We start from the raw sequence: 26199 nt of genomic DNA on the forward strand, positions 1-26199 counted from the left end.
AATTATATAGCATGCCTACATGCAACAGGACAGTAGACAATATTTAACCATGTGGAGCTGTGGGGTAAGCAGTGGGGTCAAGCCCAACACTTACAAACCCTCCAGTGTATTAGTCCTCATAGTGTTAGCTGGGACAGAAGCCCGCATGCCCTGTGGCTCTCCAGGAACAGGGTTGGTGAGCAATGCATATATACCATGACAGGTCAGGAAAGACTGATCCCTACTAACCCTAGTATAGGCAGGCTTACTATACTTAATAGCACAGACAGTCTCTTGTTATTGTGGTGTTGGCCATTAGACCACATAAATGCAGTGTTGATCTGGCCTGGACTCAGAGCCCAGGGTCTTGGTCCATTGCCACTAATCCCTGAAACTTGTTGTGTAGCTCCATCTTGACATCTGATAGGCCAGGTGGGATTATGGAAATGTCCTGTTGTGGTGTGTTGTTTTTGTATGGGTATTGGTACACACGGTTAGCTAAACAATTGCCAGCTGATCGTTATCTGAATAGGACTTGTGTGCATCTCATTCAGATATTTTTTTTATATTTTTTTAATGAAATATGTTTTGCAGTACACTAACTATGTAGCTATACACTTAGCTATCTATATGTAGCAGTTTCTGATGATCCATAGATCTCATCCATGATGTATTGACGTTTGTGTCGCAAGCTACATGCAGAAAACGTAAACAGATTATTACGACCAATGAGAGTAGAGCTACTAAATGCTGACGTCACACACATGTCCACATATGGTATTGCGTTGGCAGCCATATTGGATTTTCTATCCGGTGATGTCCTTGGAACCTGGACCACGTTATACCTCTACTGGAGCGCCCCCGCCTTCCGCCTGTCCTAGCTCAGATGCAGGAATGCCCACATGCAGGAACACCCCGAATTGCAGGCCGCAATTGCACCCTTCCCCAATGCGAATGCAGCTAAACCAATGAAAACGCGTGGTGGGCGGGGCAGGGCGTTCCATGTGCCGCAGCAAGGAGAGGAGGAGGGTTTACGATACCCTATCCATGGCTGTAACAACATTCAGCCAATGCGAAGCTAGTTGTGGCTACACGGGGTGTACATACAGTTTAGGGCCCGGAGTGTTACGGACTTATGCTTTAGAACATTTTCAATGATGATTAAACATTTTAGCCACCTTCATTAGAAGAAGACAGTGAAGTGACATTTCAAGGATACCTCTCAGGAATATTTTCGTTCCGTTCTGACATTGCTTTGGAAGCTAGCTAACGGTAGCAGGCTAGCTTGTAGCTAGCATTAGCGAGACCAGATGCGTTAAAACGAGAGAAGAGACGCAACCCTCGTTAGTTTTTTTAGTTCACAGTTTTCTTTCGGTTATATTTTATTTATTTATTTAGTTTATATTTGGTGACAATGTTGGGAAGGAAACGTAATTGTGATAACGTAGCTAGCTAACTTTGTTAACGATTCCTAACGTTAGCGTTGATCACTAACGTTATTTAGCTAACACAAAGGGGAGTTCTAGCTGGTTAGCTAACCGGGAAGTTGACTATTGCTAGCAATGCCTTTGTCGTTTCCTCTGTTCTGGCACAATGCTTAACACGAAGGTTCATCTCATACTAGGAGATGGAGATCCACTCAGACATATATCAACACATGTAATGTAAAGATACATTAATATTGGCTAGGAATAGATAGCTTACGTTAGCGTAATAGTTGCTAACAGTTTGATTAGCTAGAATTCAATTTCGCTCCTTTGTTGTTATGCTAGCTAACTAGCCAGACAGTTTCAACGCATTGTTTTGTTTAACCGTTTGATTGCAGTATTTTGTCAAGACATTTACATTTACATTGTCATCTAGCTAGCATTATAACTTGATCTGTATTGGCTGTATAATTGATTGTCAATCAGTTTCTGTTGTCTGGCCAGAAAGGAATTGGCTAACGTTAGCTAGAATAACTTTAAATCCATATTAATCTATTTTGTTGCTTTTTGTTTTTGACACTGCTTATGTGTTTTTGGGACCCCAAAGAAGAGAGCTTGCTTAGTTATATTTTTGGGAACAGTGTAACTATCTGAAGCAAGTAACAAAGTAGCAACAAATATAATTAGGGCTAGTTCAATAGCTATAATGGCCTACTACTACACTTTGGCCTCAAATGGGATGTCATCATGGATATCTCTACACATGGTCCTCTTCATATTCACTGGTAAGTATTTGATAATGGTTAAATATTCGTTAGAACTCGCATACAATTTATACCACAGCAACTCGAACACACTCAAGCACACAGCAGGATATGGTCATGTCCATCTAAAAGTACCCATGAACACCAACATGAAGTTTATAGGAGCATATAACATTTGGTGTCAAATGAAAGCCGAGTATATTTTTGGGAGATTCGATATTGCGATTTGATGATCCAAACATATTACTCGTCTGCTGCAGAGAGACGAGAGAACATGAGTTTTTCATCTATTGAAGAAAAAAAAAACTGACTTTTAATATAAAGCGCATAGTTTAAAACGCAGATTTCTGAAAGCTAATATGAGCCTTGCTGTACTCAACTGTGCTGTACTTTACTCTACTGTGATTAGGGATGGGCATGATTAATTGAGTACTCGAACTGACGTCAAAACACCATCTTTACAATATATATATTTTAAAATCGAATACTGTAAAACTATTTGGTGGAAATGCTGTTTTGAAAACAACGTTAATTTGCTTTGACTAGTGTTCCATTTCTACGTGTATTTGCCCTCCATGTCTCACTCACTCGCGTTCTGAACGCTCCCTCTACACACGGGTGCTGTGTTCGCCTACAGAAACAAATGACTATAAAAACATATCTAACTGATGGGATACACAAGCTACATTCCTTGCCAAATGGACTTTTTGACTGAAGTAGAGAAATATGTGTTCCAACAATGAGCTGCAGTTTTGGAATAATTGCGTTATTTCCCGCTTTGGCTGCTTTGCGGTTGTCACTAGTTACCACATCCACAAAGTGAAAATCATAAAAACAAACATTTGCTATTTAGGCATATTTAAGGTTAGCTTTTTAGGCATATTAAAGGTTAGCAGTGTGGTTAGGGTTAAAATGAGATTTTAAGAAGTTAAATTGTAGAAATAGGCAGCGTTATGACTTTGCGGCTGTGGTAACTAACATTAGTGGCGACCCTACTTTGCGAACTGCTAGTGGCATTTAGACGTGGTTAGCCTATTACCCCACTAAACATAAACATGTTCCACACTGAAAATATGCAAAAACATTAGTTTGAAAAAGACAGCGTATTTTCATTAAGAATCATTAAGCCTAGGCCTACTCACAAACGGATGTCCTGGACATAGTTCATCCCCATGCAGTGTTCAATGTAGAATTGTTAATCCATTTAGAAAATTCCAAGGAATAGGCATAGTAAACTAAATCGAACGTCTGTATATCGAAAAGAAGACAGATTGTATTTTGTTACCCTGAATTTTTTTTGGCCCTGTTTCAAGTTATCACTCTTTGAGAATAACTGTTCCAGAGGCGAGATGCGAATCACATCGCAATATTCTGTTCTATTTTATTCTGTTATATTACATCATGTTTTTTTTACTGTAAAATAGGTGTCTTGACTGTGATAAGGGCTCGGGAAATAAGTGTCTTGTCTGCTAAATTAAGAAAACAAGGCTATGCCATTGCACAGCCATAGGCTTCTACAAGCAAGCGCCACACTGCTGAGGTTAGTACCTTTTTGAAGATTGTCTTCCACGATATAATATAACCGGTTTATATTACAGTTTCAATAAATGAATCTTAAAAGGCATTCGTTTTTTTATTGACTGTATATGAGGCAATTAGGATTTGCTATCTGCAATCGTTATGATAAATTAGTAATTGTTGCTCACTGTTGGCATAGACAAATGCGCACTTTAAATACTTTTTTGGGTAGTCATACTTGGGGAAAAATAATGTGAATACTCAAACAGTCAAAAAAGGTAAAATGGCCATCCCTAACTGTGATGTCCAAACTTGTGAAACGTGTTCACATCTATGATTGGTAGAGATTTGGTCCTGTCTGGACCAACCAAATTTGGTCTTGTTTAGGGGCTGAGCTCCAGTGTGTAGAATAATACCCAAAAATGCAAAGGAGGATATTACATTTTTCTACCTTTGTACATCACCATGATGAGAATGACATTCATAATTATGCATTTCTCTATAATACAGATCAAGGACCCATGATGTCATTCTGTTACCGGGTGCTGATCCACTTTACTTACTGTAATTCAAAAACCCAAATATATATTTTTTAATTAACTCAAGGTGTCAGTGTGGCGCAGTGGTCTAAGGCACTGCATCGCAGTGCTAGCTGTGCCACTAGAGATCCTGGTTCGAATCTCTGTCGTAGCCGGCCGCGACCGGGAGACCCATGGGGTGGCGCACAATTGGCCCAGCATCGTCCAGGGTAGGGGAGGGAATGGCCGGCAGGGATGTAGCTCAGTTGGTAGAGCACGCTTTTTGAAAAATTAATAACAAATAATGTATGCACTCACTAACTGTTAATCGCTCTGGATAAGATCGTCTGCTAAATGACTAAAATGTAAAATGTGTCATATCATAGCTGACACCCCATTCTTTCAGCAGACATCTTTGAATCTTAATTTGGAGTAGATACCAAACTTTGCATCTGCACTGCATTGTTTAAAGTATACTTTTGCGTATGGTTTGTTAAACTTTGCAATCAATTATTTTTTTGGAATACATTTTAAAGTGAAAAAATGAGTCTCAACATCCCTCTGTTTCTGTGGAATTGCCCATATGAGAATTGCATTCAGGATTTGTTTTCTCCTTCTAGGATACATCAAATCACAGTGGAAAAGACAGGTAGAAATTGGTTTGTGATTTACTGAATTATTTCTCCTATTCAGAGCCTATGCCTATGTGAAATCGTGCAGCTGTGTATCTCAATGAGGGATATGAGCCTGAGAAGTGTGACAGATGTGATCTAGTGACAGTGTGACAATAGCATCACTCTTCCGGTTAATGAAAACCATCTCCAAACTGTCAAATACTTCTGCTTCACAGTGTAGTGTTGAGAGAAAGCCATGGGAGCAGCTCTAATGTTGTGCTTCTCAGAATTTAGCATTAGCCTATTCAGAGACATAGGGCATTAGTATGTGTAGTATGACATGAATAACCATTACCACCAACCTCAGTCAAAATACTGTAAACGTACCTATTAAGCCAAGAACCGGAGTTCTACTGTTAGCACTGAGGCGGTGTGCCCTAAATCAAATCACATTTTATTTGTCACATACACGTGTTTAGCAGATGTTATAGCGGGTATAGCGAAATGCTTGTGCTTCTAGCTCTGTCAGTGCAGTAATATCTAACAAGTAATATCTAACAATTTCATAACATATACCTAATACACACAAAACTAGTAAGGAATGGAAATTAAGAAAATATACATATATGGACAAGTAATGACAGAGCGGCATGGACTAAGATACTATAGAATAGAATGCAGTATATACATATGAGATGAGTAGTGCAAGATAGAGTTGAAGTCGGAAGTTTACATACATCTTAGCCAAATACATTTAAACTCAGTTTATCACAATTCCTGACATTTAATCCTAGTAAAAATGCCCTGTTTTAGGTCAGTTAGGATCACCACTTTATTTTAAGAATGTGAAATGTCAGAATAATAGTAGAGAGTGATTTATTACAGCTTGTATTTCTTTCATCACATTCCCAGTGGGTCAGAAGTTTACATACACTCAATTAGTATTTGGTAGCATTGCCTTTAAATTGTTTAACTTGGATCAAACGTTTCGGGTAGCCTTCCACAAGGTTCCCACAATAAGTTGGGTGAATTTTGGCCCATTCCTCCTGACAGAGCTGGTGTAACTGAGTCAGGTTTGTAGGCCTCCTTGCTCGCACACGCTTTTACAGTTCTGCCCACACATTTTCTATAGGATTGAGGGCAGGGCTTTGTGATGGCCACTCCAATACGTTGACTTTGTTGTCCTTAAGCGATTTTGCCACAACTTTGGAAGTATGCTTGGGGTCATTGTCAATTTGGAAAACCCATTTGTGACCAAGCTTAAACTTCCTGACTGATTTCTTGAGATGTTGCTTCAATATATCCACATAAAAGTCCTTCCTCATAATGCCATTTATTTTGTGAAGTGCACCAGTCCTTCCTGCAGCAAAGCACCCCCACAGCATGATGCTGCCACCCCGTGCTTCACGGTTGGGATGGTGTTCTTCGGCTTGCAAGCGTGCCCCTTTTTCCTCCAAACATAACAATGGTCATTATGGCCAAACAGTTCTATTTTTGTTTCATCAGATCAGAGGACATTTCACCAAAAAGTACGATCTTTGTCCCCATGTGCAGTTGCAAACCGTAGTCTGGCTTTTTTATGGCGGTTTTGGAGCAGTGGCTTCTTCCTTGCTGAGTGGCCTTTCAGTTTATGTCGATATATGACTCGTTTGACTGTTTTATATAGATACTTTTTTACCTGTTTCCTCCAGCATCTTCACACGGTCCTTTGCTGTTGTTCTGGGATTGATTTGCACTTTTCGCACCAAAGTATGTTTATCTCTAGGAGATAGAACGCGTCTCCTTCCTGAGCGGTATGACGGCTGCGTGGTCCCATGGTGTTTATACTTGCGTACTATTGTTTGTACAGATGAACGTGGTACCTTCAGGCGTTTGGAAATTGCTCCCAAGGATGAACCAGACTTGTGGAGGTCTACAATTATTTTCTGAGGTCTTGGCTGATTTCTTTTGATTTTCCCATGATGTCAAGCAAAGAGGCACTGAGTTTGAAGGTAGGCCTTGAAATGCATCCACAGGTACACCTCCAATTGACTCAAATAATGTCAATTAGCCTATCAGAAGCTTCTAAAGCCATGACATCATTTTCTTGAATTTTCTAAGACGTTTAAAGGCACAGTCAACTTAGTGTATGTAAACTTCTGACCCACTGGAATTGTGATACATTGAAATAATCTGTAAACAATTGTTGGAAAAATTACTTGTGTCAAGCACAAAGTAGATGTCCTAACCGACTTGCCAAAACTATAGTTTGTTAACAAGAAATTTGTGGAGTGGTTGAAAAACGAGTTTGAATAGCTCCAACCTAAGTGTATGTACACTTCCGACTTCAACTGTATGTAAACATTATTAAAGTGACTAGTGTTCCATTTCTTAAATTGGCCAGTGATTTCAATAGGCAGCAGCAGCCTCTAATGTGCTAGTGATGGCTATTTAACAGTCTGATGGCCTTGAGATAGAAGCTGTTTTTCATTCTATCGGTCCCAGCTTTGATGCACCTGTACTGACCTCGCCTTCTGGATAATAGTGGGGTGAACAGGCAGTGGCTTGGGTGGTTGATGTCCTTGATGATATTTTTGGCCTTCCTGTGACATCGGGTGATGGATGTGTCTTAGAGATGGGTAGTTTGCCCCCAATAATGCGTTCGGCAGACCGCACCACCCTCTGGAGAGCTCTGCGGTTGCGGGCGGTGCAGTTGCTGTACCAGGTGGTGATACAGCCCGACAGGATGCTCTCAGTTGTGCATCTGTAAAAGTTTGTGAGGGTTTTAGGTGCCAAGCTGAATTTCTTCAGCCTCCTGAGGTTGAAGAGGCTCTGTTGCGCTTTCTTCACCACATTGTCTGCGTGGGTGGACCATTTCAGTTTGTTGGTGATGTGTACGCCAAGGAACTTGAAACTTTGCACCTTCTCCAATGCGGTCCCGTCGATGTGGATAGGGGGGTGCACCCTCTGCTGTTTCCTGAAGTCCACGATCATCTCCTTTGTTTTGTTGATGTTGAGTGAGAGGTTATTTTCCACTCCCAGAGCCCTCACCTCCTCCCTGTAGGCGGTCTCGTTATTGTTGGTAATCAAGCCTACTACTGTTGTGTCGTCTGCAAACTTGATGATTGAGTTGGAAGCGTGCCTCCCGAGTGGCGCAGTGGTCTAAGGCACTTCATCGCAGTGCTAGCTGTGCCACTAGAGATCCTGGTTCGAATCCAGGCTCTGTCGTAGCCGGCCGCGACCGGGAGACCCATGGGGCGGCGTACAATTGGCCCAGCGTCGTCCAGGGTAGGGGAGGGATTGGCCGGCAGGGATGTAGCTCAGTTGGTAGATTATGGCGTTTGCAACGCCAGGGTTGTGGGTTCGTTTCCCACGGGGGGCCAGTATGAAAAATAAAACAATAATGTATGCACTCACTAACTGTAAGTCGCTCTGGATAAGAGCGTCTGCTAAATGACTAAAATGTAAATGTGCTTGGCCACGCAGTCATGGGTGAACAGGGAGTACAGGAGGGGGCTGAGCACGCACCCTTGTGGGGCCCCAGTGTTGAGGATTAGAGAAGTGGAGATGTTGTTTCCAACTTCACCACCTGGGGGCGGCCCGTCAGGAAGTACAGGACCCAGTTGCACAGGGCGGGGTTCAGACCCAGCGCCTCGAGCTTGGAGGGGACTATGGTGTTGAATGCTGAACTATAGTCAATGAACATCATTCTTACATAGGTATTCCTCTTGTCCAGCTGGAATAGGACAGTGTGCAGTGTGATGGCGATTGCATCGTCTGTTGATCTATTGGGGCGGTAAGCAAATTGAAGAGGGTCTAGGGTGGCAGGTAAGGTAGAGGTGATATGATCCTTGACTGGTCTCTCAAAGCACTTCATGATGACAGAGGTGAGTGCTACGGGGCGATAGTCATTTAGTTCAGTTACCTTTGCTTTCTTGGGTACTGGAACAATGGTGGCGTCTTGAAGCATGTGGGAACAGCAGACTGGGAAAGGGAGAGATTGAATATGTCCATAAACACACCAGCCAGCTGTTGTGTTTGTTATTTTTTTTCTTCATTTTGTATGATCCTCGTAACCTGCAAGAATGTTTAGTCTTGTTTTCCATTTCCACCCTTTTTCACTCAGTTGTTGACCAACGTTTACGTGTGACATTTTGGGCTAGTGTAATCGTCCTCTGTAACTGCCCTTTGTTCCCTTACACATTAGCCTACACACTGTCTCAAAGCTTCTCAAATTCTCCCGCTGCAAGACTACAAATGTAATTTCAGTTGCCTGTTGATCGACCCGTTGTTTTTAGCCCATGTCTAAAGTCAGTCTTAGGTTTTATTGATTCAATAGGTCAACATTTATATTTTCCCTAGAACCAGTGGACTTGCCTCCGAGGGGCCAGAGTTGTTATGAATAAGCCCAAGTTCCAAATCATTTTTACACAAAAGATATGTGTCCAAAGCTCCATCTTGTGATCCCACGGTCATTCATCAGAAAAATAAAAACCTGTTTATTGAATTTTTGTCTTATCTTTTCTAGGAAATGCAGTTTGCTCCCAGCACAACGAGAACATTTACGTATCAGGGATTTCTAATGGTAAGTTGGTTTCATCATAAATAATCTCTCAGCTCCCGAGTGGCGCAGTGGTCTAAGGCATTGCATCGCAGTGCTAGCTGTTCCACTAGAGATCCTGGTTCGAATCCAGGCTCTGTCGTAGCCGGCCGCGACCAGGAGACCCATGGGGCGGCGTACAATTGGCCCAGCGTCGTCCAGGGTAGGGGAGGGATTGGCCGGCAGGGATGTAGCTCAGTTGGTAGAGCATGGCGTTTGCAACGCCAGGGTTGTGGGTTTGTTTCCCACGGGGGGCCAGTATGAAAAATAAAACAGTAATGTATGCACTCACTAACTGTAAGTCGCTCTGGATAAGAGCGTCTGCTAAATGACTAAAATGGAAGACATTCACACATAGCATTTTGTGTGACAGTGTTGAGTTACTACTGTGTTTTTAGGCAGGAGAGTGGGATAGGCCTACTCTCTTAAGAGGCGTTACGGAAGCCTGAAAACTACTTATGTTTTTATTTAAACCTCCCGTTTTCGGCTTGACTTGTCAATGTATTTTATGCATTTTTCTTAGCGTTTTAACATTAAGAACAATTGTCCATTTGTCACATCCCTAGGCTGGACCAGAAATAACAATCGATGTGAAATGTGTGGGCATTTCAGCCGCAAATACATTTGATCATTTTCAACCCGAGCAGAAACAGTGGTCACAATCCTATTTCCTAAATGGTGTCACTGATGTGCGTTGTTGAATTTGGGGACTATTTCATAAGGATTTTAGCTTACTATTTTGTATTTTGTACCCTGTTTTTCTCCCCAATTTTGTGATATCCAATTGCGATCCAATCTTGTCTCATCGCTGCAACTCCCCAACGGGCTCGGGAGAGGCGAGTCATGTGTCCTCTGAAACATGACCCGCTGCTTCTTAACCCGGAAGCCAGCCGCACCAATGTGTCGGAGGAAACACTGTTCAACTGACGACAGAAGTCAGCTTGCAGGCTCCCGGTCCCCCACAAGGTGTCGCTAGAGTGCATTTAGCCAAGGAAAGCCCACCGGCCAAACCCTCTTCTAACCCGGACAACGCTGGGCCAATTGTGCACCGCCCTATGGGACTCCCGGATCCCCAGGCTGTAGTGACGCCTTAACACTGCAATGCAGTGCCTTAGACCGCTGCGCCACTCAGGAGGGCCACGACACATTTTTAGTCACTCCATAAATGTATACGCTACAGAAGCTAACAGTTTTCTTTCACCCACTATTGATAAGAAAATTGTGGACTACCTTCCTGATTCCATAGTGTCCTTTATTATTATTATTATTATTATTATTATTATTATTATTATTATTATTATTATATATCTTTTTTAATTTAGGGGGTAGATCAGCTTTAATATTGCAGATAGATTGTAACTTCCTTCAATGTAATTGTTTGCATCACTTCCAATCCCCCATGTTTTCTTTCTTTAAAAAAAATAATATATATATATATTAGGGCTGTCAAAAATAGCGCGTTAACGACGTTAATTAGTTGTTTGCTGTTAATTACGTCAAATTTTTTAACGCATTTCACGCATGCGCAGTGTGACAAATTATTCAGGTCAGGAAAGTGGTTGGGAGCTAGAGGCGAGATGGAGCAAGGTGAGCAAAGTGGGCCTATTGACGGATTCAAATATAAAAAGAATGATGATGGTACAGTTAACAAGTACAAGGTTATTTGCAAGATTTGTAAGAAGGAGTTTCAATTTCACCGGAGCTGTTCAAGCTTGAAGTACCATGTCAACGCCAAACATGCGTTTGCTGGGCCGTCAGATTCAGCAAGTGGTTTGCGCCAGACCACGCTGAATGTTTGCAGGCAATTAACAAAATCAACCTCAGATAATTTGACCAACACAATAGCAAAATGGATTGCAAAGGATTGTAGACCCATTAGCATTGTAGAAGACTCAGGTTTCCTTGATGTTTTGCAAGTGGCGTCTCAAGACTCATTCTATAAGCCACCGTCAAGAGCCACAGTTATGAAGAAAATCCACGAGCTCTATGAAAACGAAAAGAAAAAAGGAAAGAGGTCTTGGCTCAAGTAAATCATATCGCCCTGACAGGAGACCATTGGACATCAGTGAGTAACAACAATTACCTCGGAGTAACTGCACATTTAATCAGTGACACGTGGGAACTGAAGTCTTTTGCGCTGACTATATTAAAAACTGAGGAGCGTCATTTTGCGGAGGCTTGTAAAGAACAGTTCCTGTCTGTTGCACGTGAGTGGGACATCGAGGGCAAGACTACAACCATTGGGACTGACAGTGCACGCAACATGGTTGCCGCAATTCGACTTACACGCTATGAACACATGAACTGTGTCGCTCACATGGTGCAGAGAAGTGTCACAGTGAGTCTTGCTGACAGCGGCTTTGTAAATGCTTTGGCCAAGGCTCGCAAAGTTGTCGGTCATTTTAAGCACAGCCCAGCAAATGCTGCGGAGCTTCAAGCACAACAAGTCAGCCTGGGAAAGAAGCAAGAGCCATTGATCCAGGATGTTCCAACACGTTGGAATTCGACGCTGGAAATGGTCAAGCGCGTGAGCAGAAATAAAGAGGCTGTCATCGCAGCCCTGGACAATCAGGAGCACAAACTCGTTTTGCCGACCGCAGCAGAGTGGGATAAACTGCAGAGGCTGGAGACACTTCTAGAGCCATGCAGGTAAATCAGTCTGTAACTTATCAAATAACATCGCTTTGATTATTTTCTGGAATGAATTAAACCAAGTCAAATATCAATAACATGTATCTATGTAAAAAATGATGATGATAATAATAATAATAATAATAATAATAATAATATGTTGATAACCACTGTTCTAATAATACACTGTCTCTGTGTGCATGTGTGTGTTTGTGTGCGTAGGTATGTAACTGAGCTCCTGGGTGGAGAGGCCTATGTCTCCTGTTCTGTGGTACTACCTTCTCTCTGCCACTTGCGTCTCAAGATGGAAGCCTGTGATGAGGACCCTGCATATGTGGTGAGATTCAAGACCAAGTTCAAGGAGGATCTAGCATCCCGTCAAGAACAGCTCAACAATGCATGGCTCCAGATTGCTACAGTTTTGGATCCTCGTTTCAAAGACTTGAAATGCCTGCCCAAGACAGACAGGGAAGAGGTGTGGACCACACTTGAAGGGATGCTGCAACAAGAATCACCCAGAAGGTCTTCACAGACACATGATGATGGGCCACCCAGGAAGAAAATCAGCCTTCTGCAAATGGGCTCAGATTCAGAATCAGAAGATGAAGAGGTCCAACCTGCCATACAGAGGTACAGAGCAGAGCCCACCATTAAATTGGAGGACTGCCCCTTGAGGTGGTGGGCATCTCATTCAGGAGCCCATGAGAAGCTGGCCTCACTAGCTCACAAATATCTAGCCACTCCTGCAACCACTGTTCCCTGTGAACGACTTTTCTCAGTTGCAGGTCACATTGTGAACAAGAAAAGGTCAGCTTTACTTTCAGAAAATGTGAACAAGTTAGTTTGCCTCAGCAACTGGCTGAAAGATGATGAAGCTCAGTAGATTTGAAAGGTGATGTTCAAACAAAAAGACCAGTTTCAGTGCAACATGTTATAGTAGTTAGCAACTGGATTTTTGAGCAACTGGATTAAAGAATGGAGGAAAAGGTAAAAGATTGTTCTTTGGTTTGATTTAAAAGTTTTATTGAAAATGTTTTTTTCCACAGATGACTCAAATTGTGCAAAAATGTGGTAGGTCACTGTTATGATTTGACTACATTTATTGCTTTCTGTTCAATTGAATACTGTAAATTGTACATCCTGGTTAAGAGGAATGCCAAAGAGGAAGTGATGGAACATTACAAAGACAAATATTATGGTGTGTAGTATGTTTCAGCTTGATTTAAAACACTATTATTTGGCTGTGTTAATAAACAGACATAATATGAAAATTATGTATCTGTGTCCTGTTATTTATCTTTTGGTATGCATTTCAGGAAAAAAATTGTTAGGATTCAGGTGTAATTGCAAATAGTGATTAATCATGATTAATCCACTGAAAATTCTGATTAATTTGATAAAAATTTTTAATCATTTGACAGCCCTAATATATATATATATATATATACAGTGAGGGGAAAAAAGTATTTGATCCCCTGCTGATTTTGTATATTTGCCCACTGACAAAGACATGATCAGTCTGTAATTTTAATGGTAGGTTTATTTGAACAGTGAGAGACAGAATAACAACAACAAAATCCAGAAAAATGCATGTAAAGAATGTTATAAATTGATTTGCATTTTAATGAGGGAAATAAGTATTTGACCCCTCTGCAAAACATGACTTAGTACTTGGTGGCAAACCCTTGTTGGCAATCACAGAGGTCAGACGTTTCTTGTAGTTGGCCACCAGGTTTGCACACATCTCAGGAGGGATTTTGTCCCGCTCTTCTCCAAGTCATTAAGGTTTCGAGGCTGACATTTGGCAACTCGAACCTTCAGCTCCCTCCACAGATTTTCTGGAGACTGGCTAGGCCACTCCTGGACCTTAATGTGCTTATTCTTGAGCCACTCCTTTGTTGCCTTGGCCGTGTGTTTTGGTTCATTGTCATGCTGGAATACCCATCCACGACCCATTTTCAATGCCCTGGCTGAGGGAAGGAGGTTCTCACCCAAGATTTGACGGTACATGGCCCCGTCCATCGTCCCTTTGATGCGGTGAAGTTGTCCTGCCCCCTTAGAAGAAAAACACCCCCAAAGCATAATGTTTCCACCTCCATGTTTGACGGTGGGAATGGTGTTCTTGGGGTCATAGGCAGCATTCCTCCTCCTCCAAACACGGTGAGTTGAGTTGATGCCAAAGAGCTCGATTTTGTTCTCATCTGACCACAACACTTTCACCCAGTTCTCCTCTGAATCATTCAGATGTTCATTGGCAAACTTCTGACGGGCCTGTATATGTGCTTTCTTGAGCAGGGGGACCTTGCGTCGCTGCAGGATTTCAGTCCTTCACGGCGTAGTGTGTTACCAATTGTTTTCTTGGTGACTATGGTCCCAGCTGCCTTGAGATCATTGACAAGATCCTCCCGTATAGTTCTGGGCTGATTCCTCACCGTTCTCATGATCATTGCAACTCCACGAGGTGAGATCTTGCATGGAGCCCCAGGCCGAGATTGACAGTTCATTTGTGTTTCTTCCATTTGCGAATAATCACACCAACTGTTGTCACCTTCTCACCAAGCTGCTTGGCGATGGTCTTGTAGCCCTTTCCAGCCTTGTGTAGGTCTACAATCTTGTCCCTGACATCCGTGGAGAGCTCTTTGGTCTTCGCCATGGTGGAGAGTTTGGAATCTGATTGATTGATTGCTTCTGTGGACAGGTGTCTTTTATACAGGTAACAAGCTGAGATTAGGAGCACTCCCTTTAAGAGTGTGCTCCTAATCTCAGCTCGTTACCTGTATAAAAGACACCTGGGAGCCAGAAATCTTTCTGATTGAGAGGGGGTCAAATACTTATTTCCCTCATTAAAATGCAAATCAATTTATAACATTTTTGACATGTGTTTTTCTGGATTTATTTGTTGTTATTCTGTCTCTCACTGTTCAAATAAACCTACCATTAAAATTATAGACTGATCATTTCTTTGTCAGTTTTTTCCCTCACTGTATATATACATTATATATATTATATATATATATTAGGTCTGCACGATATATCGTTTCAGCATCGACATTGCGATGTATGCATCCGCAATAGTCACATCACAGAATGTGCGATTTAGTAAGGTAAACATATATCAGTCTACAATGTATATCTTTTTAAAATGTTAAACTAGTATTATATCTGTCTGATATAATGTAATTTACTCCGATTTATGGGTTATTGGATACACAGTTTATTATTATTATTATTATTATTATTATTTTAAACACTGAGTTCGTTGCTGCACGTAGTTGACATGCAGGCTCTGCTTGCGTGTGACGAAATAATTAGCGAGGAACAGGCAAAAAAGACCGAAATGGATAATGTGGTTGCAAAAAGAAATGCTTTGGAGGGCATTGAGATGCTTTGCACTCGTCATACGAAGATTTGTGGTGCCGCCTTAAATGATCAAACAAATTGGTCGTGTTGCCTCGTGTTTTGCCAACAATTGCAAGGCACTCTCGACAAAGTACCTGTTTTTGGTCAACATCATCCTGTCTGTAGCCAAAATATTTCCACATAATTGACGATGCATTTCGAAATTCTCCATTTCGGTCTTTTTTGCCTGTTCCTCGCTAATTATTTCATCACATCGCACGTTCTGCGACGTGACTATTGCGGATGCATACATCGCAATGTCAATGCTGAAACGATATATAGCCCTAGTTTTAAGAAAAATAATTGTTAAGTACAAAATAGATAAGTAACAAATAATTAAGGAGCAGCAGTAAAATAAAATAACAATAGGGAGGCTATATACAGGGATACCGGTACAGAGTCAATGTGCTTATTTGAGCTGTTCTTGCCATAATATGGACTTGGTCTTTTACCAAATAGGGCTTTCTTCTGTATACCCCCCCTACCTTGTCACAACACAACTGATTGACTCAAGCTCATTAAGAAGGACAGGAATTCCACAAATTAACTTTTAGCAAGGCACACCTGTTAGTTGAAGTGCATTCCAGGTGACTAACTCGTGAAATTGAGAGAATGCCAAGAGTGTGCAAAGCTGTCATCAAGGCAAAGGGTGGCTACTTTGAAGAATCTCAAATATAAAATATATTTTGATTTGTTTAACACTTTTTTGGTTACTACATGATTCCATATGTGTTATTTCATAATTGTGATATCTTCACTCTTATTCTACAATGTAGAAAATAGTACAAATAAAGAAAAACCCTGGAATGAGTAGGTGTGTCCAAACCTTTTGACTGGTAGTGTATGTAAGGTGGTTCCCAATCGGGGACCCGTTTTGGCTTGCGAGCACTACTTTCAAAACTACCGGCCAAAATAATTCAAAACCTCTAACATCACTTGAAATGCTCATTTGTGTGTGTGTGTGCGCGCCTGTCTGTGTCCGTGTGTGTCTCTCTGGCCAGCCTGTGGAGATATGGCGGAGCAGATCAGGGCGTCCAGTGGAGTGATAACCAGCCCTGGCTGGCCCTTCCAGTACCCGTCCAGGATCAACTGCAGCTGGAACATCAGGACCAACCCTGGGGAAATCATCACCATCAGGTACAGCTGAACACCATCTCCTCTCCACAATCTATACCTCTCCTCCTTTCCTCTTCCTCCTCTCCCTCAGCACTTCTCTCCATCTCTCCCCTTCCTCTTCCCTCCCTCAGTCTGTCATCAGCCTGGCTGGCTGCGCACACTTCCCACGCGCTAAAAGGGCCTGATTAATGCAGAGGCTGAAGCCCCGGGGCCCAAGCCAGTATGGTGCCCTTGAGCAGATAAATATGTGTATCTTTAATTTTGTTTTACTGCAACCACCAACCACAGGAGCCCGCTCTCAATGAGTGTAGATAGTCTGCCACTCTGCAAATCAACAGATGGGGGAGGAGGTCGGGGGAGAGTAATTTTAGCAGTTTTAAAGCTAATTACCAGCAATTCTACACATTTTGCCATGACATGCCATGTTAATGATGTCTGAATGAGATCGATTAACAAAATCAATGGGGGCCCACTGGAGCCCTGTGTGTCCAGTCGGTATTCGGCCATGATTACTACAAGTTTAGATTGCTGGTAAGGATATGACAAATGGACAATTTTTCATAACATTTAAATGACCTTTTATTTTTATTTTATATTGGTTTTCTGTTAAAACTGTTAAGAAAAAAACAAAGCCCTGGGGCCTATGATTTGTTAATCCGGCCCTGCGTGCTAGCTTCTCCTCAGAGTACTAGCTCAGCTCAGCTGAAACAGTTAGGGCTTGGATTTGCGGTACTGTAGACTATAGGCCTAGGTGCTGCTGTGTAATGCTCTGATGAAGGTCTGTTTAGACCGAATGCTTCGCTCATGAAATGTCAGTGTGCAGAGATCTTTCTTCAGGTACTGTATACTGCACATGACAACGCCCTCTCTCACACTCATTGTGTGTTTTATACAGTTTAAATGTGTCCATTTGAAGTAATGTGTTTTTTATTCATTTTGATGATGCTCTTCAGATGGGCTTTCATTGTGCTTGTAGTGTCCTGTTTGTTCGCGAAGCATCAGCTCAAGTACAAGTATTGTGTTTTCTGTCTGGACCGACCAGAGCGCTGAAAGGAACCCGCCTTTTCTTTATTCCAGTGCTGTGTCCATGGTTACCAGCACAGAAATAGACCCTCTGTGTTTGTGTTGTTTTTTCTACAGGATGTGATTTAATTGCAAGATGAAAACCGAAAACGCAATCTATCAATGACCAAAAATGGGCAACAGAGCTTGCACACAAACACTTGATAAATTCACTAAATTAGTGAATGTGTTAGTAATAGGTTAGTAGTAAGTGTTTATACTCAAGTGGTGGTTATGCACATTAATAATATAAGTGGTTATGCTTTACTTTTAAGTAAAAGCAGTTGAGTTATTTGCTATGTCATTGATTTAACTGTTTTCATTGAGTCTCATCCAATGTACTCTAACCCTGGAGGAAAGTCACTCAGTCTTACCAGTGATCATCTTTATTGTTGGGGAATTTCTTTCAACTGTTTGCTTTTTTCCAGCATGTACCCTATGAAAGTCGCTCATATCGGTGACATCCAGTTTACAGACTTCGACTAGCAATTAATGTGATGTGGTTTTCTTACCTACTTCAGTTGAATGCACTTATTGTAATTCACTCTGGATAAGAGTGTCCAAAAGCTAGAATCCTTAATTGGTGAAACTGCCACGTCCGTTTGGGATATTACAAGAAGTTACTGCAAACAACAAACACTTTTTTTCCCTCTAACATCAATGCACGTATCATAGAACAGCAGAACATTTACTGAAAAACAATAAAGGCGCTGGGGCGAACAGTGGTGCTCTTTCCCCAAATGCGGATTTGTCCTTTAACTTAGTAAAATGTACAGTACATGAATCATTTTTACTGTCTGTAAACCTTATTTAACCCCTTTGCCATTTCTCCCCCCAGCTTCCAGGACTTCGAGATCCAGAACTCTCACCGTTGCGGGCTGGACTGGGTTTCCATCGGCACCTACAAGAACGTGGATGGCTACCGGGCATGTGGCTCGTCCATCCCAGCCCCCTACATTTCTTCCCAGGACCACGTGTGGATCAAGTTCCACTCGGACGACATCATGACCGGCAAGGGCTTCAGGCTGTCTTACATAACAGGTAGCACAGCTCGCAGAGTCATCTTATTTATATCTGTCAGCGAGGGCTACTGTACGGTCTGGTCAGCGATGACACCCGGTGTCATATGGACGGACGTCTAGTGGTGGTGGTGATGATTTTGCCGTGGCCAGGCAGTGCGGCTGACAGCTGAGCTGAGCTCCTGTACAGTAGTCTCTCAAATCCCTGTCTCATCCCGCTCTCGCGCTCTGTCTTTCTCTCTCTCTCTCCCTGACTGTGTGCAATTCCCTCTCTCACACAAGGTGCGCCTTCACCGCAGTCCAGACACTAATTCAATGTGACCGAGCAACAATGTGTGACCAGCGCACCTTGACCAAATAATTGAATTAGTCATGTATTTGTAACACTAGTGAGACACGCACACTTTAACTGGAAATATATATACATTTGTATCCTAACGAGCTCGGAGGAGAGAATGATGACGGGTTGTAAATGGCTTACAGCTGCAATGTGAGCCTCTATTCCTCGAACGCTGCGGCCTCTGGAAAAACTGGAAATGAATAATTGTCTCGCTTGGCACTTTATGCACTTGAAGCAGCCTTTAGTTTTTTTGTACTGCTCTCTCTCACTATGCCCTTCTCTCTCTGTTGTCTCCAAGCATTGGCTTTTCAAATGTGTCTGTGACAGAGGCTCAGAGGCTCATGGACTGTGAACATCTATAAATGACTGTATGAAGCACTGCTTATATAATGTTGATGGTGCACAGCTTGATCAATAGGCACTATCATTGTACATAATTCAACTAAATGATCCCACATGATTTCCCCTCGATTGTCACTAATGGTAAAATATTTGTAAGTGGTCACTCAGTGCATTAAATGGTGGTATTTCCTAATACTCTCAATTTCAGGAAAATCGGAGATGATCAGCTGTGACTCGGACCAGTTCCACTGCTCCAACGGGAAGTGCATCCCGAAGTCATGGAAGTGCAACACCATGGACGAGTGTGGTGACAACTCTGACGAGGAGCTGTGCGTCCAGCCCAACCCCTCCGCAGCCTTCTCCTTCCAGCCCTGTGCCTTCAACCAGGTAGAGATTACTGACTTTGTGTAGTCTAGGTCAAGGGGATTGTGTATTTGTATATATTGTATGTATTTTCCAATTTAATTGAATATAAAGTGCCTTTGGGGTGTTAAATGTACAGCCAATCTTGTGCGCTGTCCATTCTTTTGGCCACCTGATAAAAACAAGGACCACAATGGAAATAGGTTTGTAGACTTTATTGTGTTTTTAATCTCCTACGATTTTTGTTGAATGTATTGTTGTACTCCCATGGCCGAGGCAACAATATGTATTTTTAAATTTGTCAAATAAAATTCCTTCATTACTTTATTCAGTTTCCCTGCCTGTCCCGCTACACCCGTGTCTACACCTGCCTGCCCGAGTCGCTCAAATGTGATGGCAGCATCGACTGCCAGGACCTTGGTGACGAGATTGACTGCGATGTGCCGACCTGCGGCGACTGGCTGCGGAACTTCTACGGCACCTTCAGCTCGCCCAACTACCCTGACTTCTACCCACCAGGCAGCAACTGCACCTGGCTCATCGACACAGGCGACCACCGCAAGGTTGGTACTCTGATTCTTTTGCCTGTCTGAGAACGAGGACCGAACAAAATGGATGTGGCTAGGACTGTTAATTTTATTGTTTGTTTGTGTATTGTTGTACAGCAGGGGTGTCAAACTCATTTTAGCTCAGGGGCCACATGGAGGAAAATCTATTCCCAAGTGGGCCGGACCGGAAAAATCATGGTATATATAACTTAAAAACAACAACTTCAGATTGTTTTCTTTGTTTTAATACGATCAACATACAACATAAAGCTGGAGCCTGAGGACAGTGTGTCCAAAATAGTACAAGCACAACATCACTATTAATCATAAAACACGTCAAGTTTATTTGAAAATTCTAAAGAAAAAAAACACACAATGCCTCAGTGATTAACAGAACTGTTTCACAGATCACAGAACTATATCAGGGTGTCATTTCTCAGGCAGAAATGTAGATAAAAAGAATGAAATCCTGTTCCCCAAACAAGTGCAAGAACCACAGAGTCAAGAATAGGTTAAATATACAAATAAAATAAAATCAATTAAAAACAATAGCACATCAACATAAAAACATATAAACATAAATCTGAAAGCGTTGCTCAAACTCCCGTAACAGTCCCATTATTTTATCTTTGAACCGCTTCATGTCTGCCACATGTTGGGTCGCGCACACATTTTTCAGACAGGGGAAGTGAGCTGCATCACCACCGGCAAGTTGCGTCTCCCACAATGACAGCTTCAACTTGAAAGAACGTATGCTGTCATAATACTGCGTGACAACTTTGTTGCGCCCTTGCAGCTGTTTGTTCAAGTTATTCAGGTGCTCTGTAACATCCACCATAAATGCAAGGTCCGGCATCCATTCTGCGGAATGAAATTCTAACACTGGTTTGCCCTTTTCTTCCATGAACTGTTCAATTTATTCTCGTAAATCAAAGAAACGCCTCAGCACAGCACCTCGGCTTAACCATCTTACCTCAGTGTGGTATGGCAGGCCATAGATGTGGTCTTTCTCTCTGAGAAGGCTGTCAAACTGACTGTGATTCAGGCTTCTGGATCGGATGAAATTAACAGTTTGGATGACCACCTTCATGACGTTATCCATCTTTAATGACTTGCAACACAAAGCCTCCTGGTGCAAAATACAGTGAAAAGTCAAAAAATCACGTCCTCCATTTGCAGATTGCACTTTCTCTCTGAACTTTGTCACAACGCCTGCTTTTTTTCCCGATCATTGAGGGCGCACCATCTGTAGCCAGGCTGACAGCGCGGGACCAGTCCACTCCGACCCTGTCCAGCGCGCCCGACGAGTGCGGTAAAAATATCAGCTGCTGTCGTTGTATCTGTCATCGGCACCAACTCCACGAACTCCTCGGTGACGGTCAATGTGTCATCAACTCCGCGGATGAAAAAATGGCCAGTTGTGCAACATCTGTAATGTCCGTGCTTTCATCAATTGCAACCGAAAACACAATAAATGACTTTACTTTTTGCTTCAACTGGCTGTCCAAATCCACTGAAAGATCGGAAATCCTGTCTGCAACTGTGTTTCTTGTCAGGCTGATATTTGCAAAAGCCTGCCGCTTTTCAGGGCACACAATCTCCGCTGCCTTCATCATGCATGTTTTTACAAATTCACCCTCACTAAATGGTTTTGAAGCCACTGCGATTTCATTAGCAATGAGGTAGCTAGCTTTCACTGCAGCGTCACTGATGTCTCGGCTGTGAGTAAACACAGACTGCTGTTTCTTCAGACCCGCCAACAGTTCATTCACCCCCTTGGTTTGTGCTGTGGTGGAGACCTCTGTGGGCTATACTCGGCCTTGTCTCAGGATTGTAAGTTGGTGGTTGAGGATATCCCTCTAGTGGTGCGGGGGCTGTGCTTTGGCAGAGTGGGTGGGGTTATATCCTTCCTGTTTGGCCCTGTCCGGGGGTTTCTTCGGATGGGGCCACAGTGTCTCCGGACCGCTCCTGTCTCAGCCTCCAGTATTTATGCTGCAGTAGTTTATGTGTCGGGGGGCTGGGGTTAGTTGGTTATACCTGGAGTACTTCTCCTGTCTTATCCAGTGTCCTGTGTGAATTTAAGTATGCTCTCTCTAATTCTCTCGTTCTCTCTTCTCTCTGAGAACCTGAGCCCTAGGACCATACGTCAGGACTACCGGGCATGCTGACACCTTGCTGTCCCCAGTCCGCCTGGCCTTGCTGCTATTCCAGTTTCAACTGTTCTGCCTGCGGTTACGAAACCCCTACCTGTCCCAGACCTGCTGTTTTCAACTCTTAATGATCGGCTATGAAAAGCCAACTGAGAGACCTGAGCCCTAGGACCATACGTCGGGACTACCGGCCGTGGTGACTCCTTGCTGTCCCCAGTCCGCCTGGCCTTGCTGCTATTCCAGTTTCAACTGTTCTGCCTGCGGTTATGGAACCCCTACCTGTCCCAGACCTGCTGTTTTCAACTCTTAATGATCGGCTATGAAAAGCCAACTGAGATTTATTCCTGATTATTATTTGACCATGCTTGTCACTTATGAACATTTTTGAACATCTTGGTATGGTTCTGTTATAATCTCCACCCGGCACAGCCAGAAGAGGACTGGCCACCCCTCATAGCCTGGTTCCTCTCTAGGTTTCTTCCTAGGTTTTGGCCTTTCTAGGGAGTTTTTCCTAGCCACCGTGCTTCTACACCTGCATTACTAGCTGTTTGGGGTTTTAGGCTGGGTTTCTGTACAGCACTTCGAGATATTAGCTGATGTACGAAGGGCTATATAAAATAAAATTGATTGATTCACCTTCTCTCATCTCCGCTGTCCTTGAAAGTTGTCATATTTGTCGGCATGAAGACTCACATAGTGGCGACGAAGGTTATATTCTTTCAGCACTGCAACATGCTCTGAACACACCAAACATACAGCTTTCCCATTCAATTCCGTGATTAAATAGGATGACCATTTTTCTTGGAACACTCTGCACTCTGCGTCCACTTTTCTCTTTTTTGACAGAGACATATTGGGGCAATGAGGGTCCCAAAGCACATAATGTTAAAAGTAGAAGCCGTAATAAATATCGCGGGCAAAACAAAGTAGCTCATTGGCTGCACGTGCTTGACCTACTTGCTCTGCCCCGGTATAAACAGTTTGCTTGCTTAACGCTATTGCGCCATCCAGTGGACGCAATTGGAACAGCAGTTTATTTTATTGAAAAATTGCAGCGCATTTTTATACTTTACAAAAAAATTAATAAATTATTATTATTATTTTTTTTTTATCATCTCGCGGGCCGGATTAAACCTGTTTGCGGGCCTGATCCGGCCCGCGGGCCGTACTTTTGACACCCCTGTTGTACAGTATTCACATGGCTGAGATAACTGTGGGTTTGTCTAAAATGACACCTTATCCCTATATATCCCTATCCCTATATTTCCACGCCACGCTGCTCTTTCACGCCACGCTGCTCGTTGGTAAGCAAATGCTCCTGCTACCTGTCTCTTCTTAACTTGTTGACTGGTGTTTTGGCTCACTGCCCTGCAATTTATTGCTTGCTTCTACAGCACCAACTTGCGAGTTGGACATCTCCCGCTCGTAGTGTCTATGTGTGTGACTAAGGTGTGTATTGCTTGTGTGTTTGCCATTTCACAGGCTGTGCTTGTTTCAGGAGGCTGGGTGCGGCCTGTATTTGCAAACCCACTGTAGCTTATAGCAAACTCGTAGTAAATTCCTGTCAAGAAGAGCGACACGGAAGCCCAGTTAGCCTAGCTAGCCTGTAGTTTCAAATGGAGGTCGCTAACAAACGGTTTCAACGCTGCAGGAGCTGTGTTTATTTTGCTCAATTCGAGGACAATGTGCACCGTCCAGACTTTCAATGTAGCAGCTGTTTGCTCGCGGAGGACTACAGTGGCGAAGTGGCTACTCTTAGCAAACAAGTAGCAAACTTACACAAGCTACTGGGGAATCCACATCCGCCCAACTTTCTGTTTCTCTTCTACTCCAGTAGCTGGACGCCATTCTGACCTGATGGAAGTGTCGCCGCTGTGTCGTCTCGCCATAACCGATTGGCCGGTGCTCTGCAGGGATCCCTCCCCCGAAGGGGTCTCCGCCTTCCCTGGTGAATGGAGTTAGTGGGATGCTTCTGGAGGACTTAGTGGACGTTCCTAGTCTTGACCCTGCCAACCAGCCATGGAGTCAAGTCACTCGCCGTGGAAGTCGAAAGCAGCGGCCTTTGGCAATTGGGGCCTCCTTGGCGGTGGGAAGACTTCAAACAGATTCACCACCCTGGATCCAGAGGTTCCGGCGCCTTCATCCCTGGGGGCTTCAGCTTCGAGATCGGATCCGGAGGTACCTGCAACTTCGTCCCCTGTTCTGACTCCCTCTCCGGTGGCTTCTACGGCGAATGAGGCTTTGTTGGTTATAGGAGGCTCGAACTGGGTGCCTTGGCACCACGCACGCCCGGAACCTGCTGGCGTGCGAGGTTCCACCTCTGGTAAATCCTTGATGGGTCTCTCGAATCATGCGAGGTGTAGGAATGGGCGGATTTCTACGTCAGCACACAGAGATCGATGCGGTTGTAGTCCATGGGGGATTTTAATGACGTTAGGAATGGTTGCTCGGAACGGATGAAACAGGATTTTGAAGAATATATTGGGTCTCTGCTGGATGCCAAAAAACGTCCTATCATTTCTGGCCCTGTGCCCTCGCTGGGTCAAGGTAGTGAACATTTTAGCACGCTACTAGCACTTCACAATTGGCTACGTGACTACTGCAGCTCCTTGGGTGTGACCTTGTGTAGAAAACTTTGACAACTTTTGGAAGCAGAGGATGCTCTGTAAAGAGGATGGGATCCACCCTAATCATTTGGGTGGATGGATCCTGTCCAAACACTACAAGGCAGCGCTGAGGCAATGACTGATCAAATCAAGCTCCTCAAAGGTATTTACTCCCATTTAAATTGCAGCGATATCATTCCGCCACAGCTTCCCATGTTGATAGGGGGTATTGTAAATAGTAATTCTGTGCCTGTTAATTTAAATTCCATTGATAGCTCTCTTAGCTTCCTTAAGGAACCCACTGTTGTTAGCGCCACCTAATGCTATTAATAGTTTTATGCTATCAGTTGTTTTATAAAAAACAATGTCCTATCCCAGAGCTCGAGTAAATTACATTACTAAGCTGCTCCCGAATGTTCTACGTCAGGACATGGAAATCGATTCTATCGTAGTCCATGTGGGTTTTAATGACATTATGAAGGGCAGCTCTGAACAGTTGAAACTGGATTTTAAAGAGCTGATGGACTCTCTGCTAGACAAATAAAAGACTTGTCATATTTGGCCCTGTGCCCTCTCTGAATAATGGCATTGAATGCTTTAGCATGATTCTTTCTCTTCACAACTGGCTACGTGATTATTACAGGTCAATGGGTGTAACTTTTGTTGACAATTTCGATACCTTTTGGAAACAAAACCCGCTTTATAATGAGGATGGGATCCACCCAAATCATTTGGGTTCATGGATCCCTTCATAGCATTATATGGCGGCGTTGAGACAATGACTTCAAATCAAATTTTAACAGGTGTAGACCTTACAGTGAAACGCTTACTTACAAGCCCTTAACCAACAATGCAGTTTTAAGAAAAAAAGTGTTAAGTAAAAAACAGATGAGTAAAAAATAATTAAAGAGCAGCAATAAAATAACAGTATGGAGGCTATATACAGGGGGTACCGGTACAGAGTCAATGTGCGGGGGCACCGGTTAGTCGAGGTAGTTGAGGTAATATATACATGTGGGTAGAGTTAAAGTGACTATGCATAGATAATAAACAGAGAAGCAACAGCGTAAAAGAGGGGGTGGGGGGACAATGCAAGTAGTCCGGGTAGCCATTATTAGCTGTTCAGTAGTCTTATGGCTTGGGGGTAGAAGCTGTTAAGAAGCCTTTTGGACCTAGACTTGGCGCTCCGGTACCGCTTGCCGTTCGGTAGCAGAGAGAACAGTC

The 26199-nt window shown here is 43.1% G+C and overlaps 2 protein-coding genes across 2 annotated transcripts in view; both read left to right on the forward strand.

Moving 5' to 3' along the window:
• Positions 1-1028: 1028 nt before the first annotated feature.
• LOC121554008 (low-density lipoprotein receptor-related protein 12) overlaps positions 1029-26199 on the forward strand; it is a 63731-nt gene continuing 38560 nt past the window's right edge. The window contains exons 1-6 of the mRNA XM_041867438.2: positions 1029-2191; positions 9328-9384; positions 16431-16566; positions 18446-18648; positions 19517-19695; positions 20004-20234. Coding sequence (XP_041723372.1) covers positions 2113-2191; positions 9328-9384; positions 16431-16566; positions 18446-18648; positions 19517-19695; positions 20004-20234 — 885 coding nt within the window. The 5' untranslated portion in view covers positions 1029-2112. The remainder of the gene's footprint in view (positions 2192-9327; positions 9385-16430; positions 16567-18445; positions 18649-19516; positions 19696-20003; positions 20235-26199) is intronic.
• On the forward strand, positions 11480-12921 carry LOC123482801 (zinc finger BED domain-containing protein 4-like). The gene is made up of 2 exons (XM_045211714.1): positions 11480-12048; positions 12253-12921. Exons 1-2 carry the CDS (start codon positions 11663-11665, stop codon positions 12911-12913), a joined length of 1047 nt encoding a protein of 348 aa, XP_045067649.1. The 5' UTR covers positions 11480-11662; the 3' UTR covers positions 12914-12921.

Source organism: Coregonus clupeaformis, chromosome 38 (assembly GCF_020615455.1).
Source record: "Coregonus clupeaformis isolate EN_2021a chromosome 38, ASM2061545v1, whole genome shotgun sequence".
Classification (NCBI taxonomy): domain Eukaryota; kingdom Metazoa; phylum Chordata; class Actinopteri; order Salmoniformes; family Salmonidae; genus Coregonus; species Coregonus clupeaformis.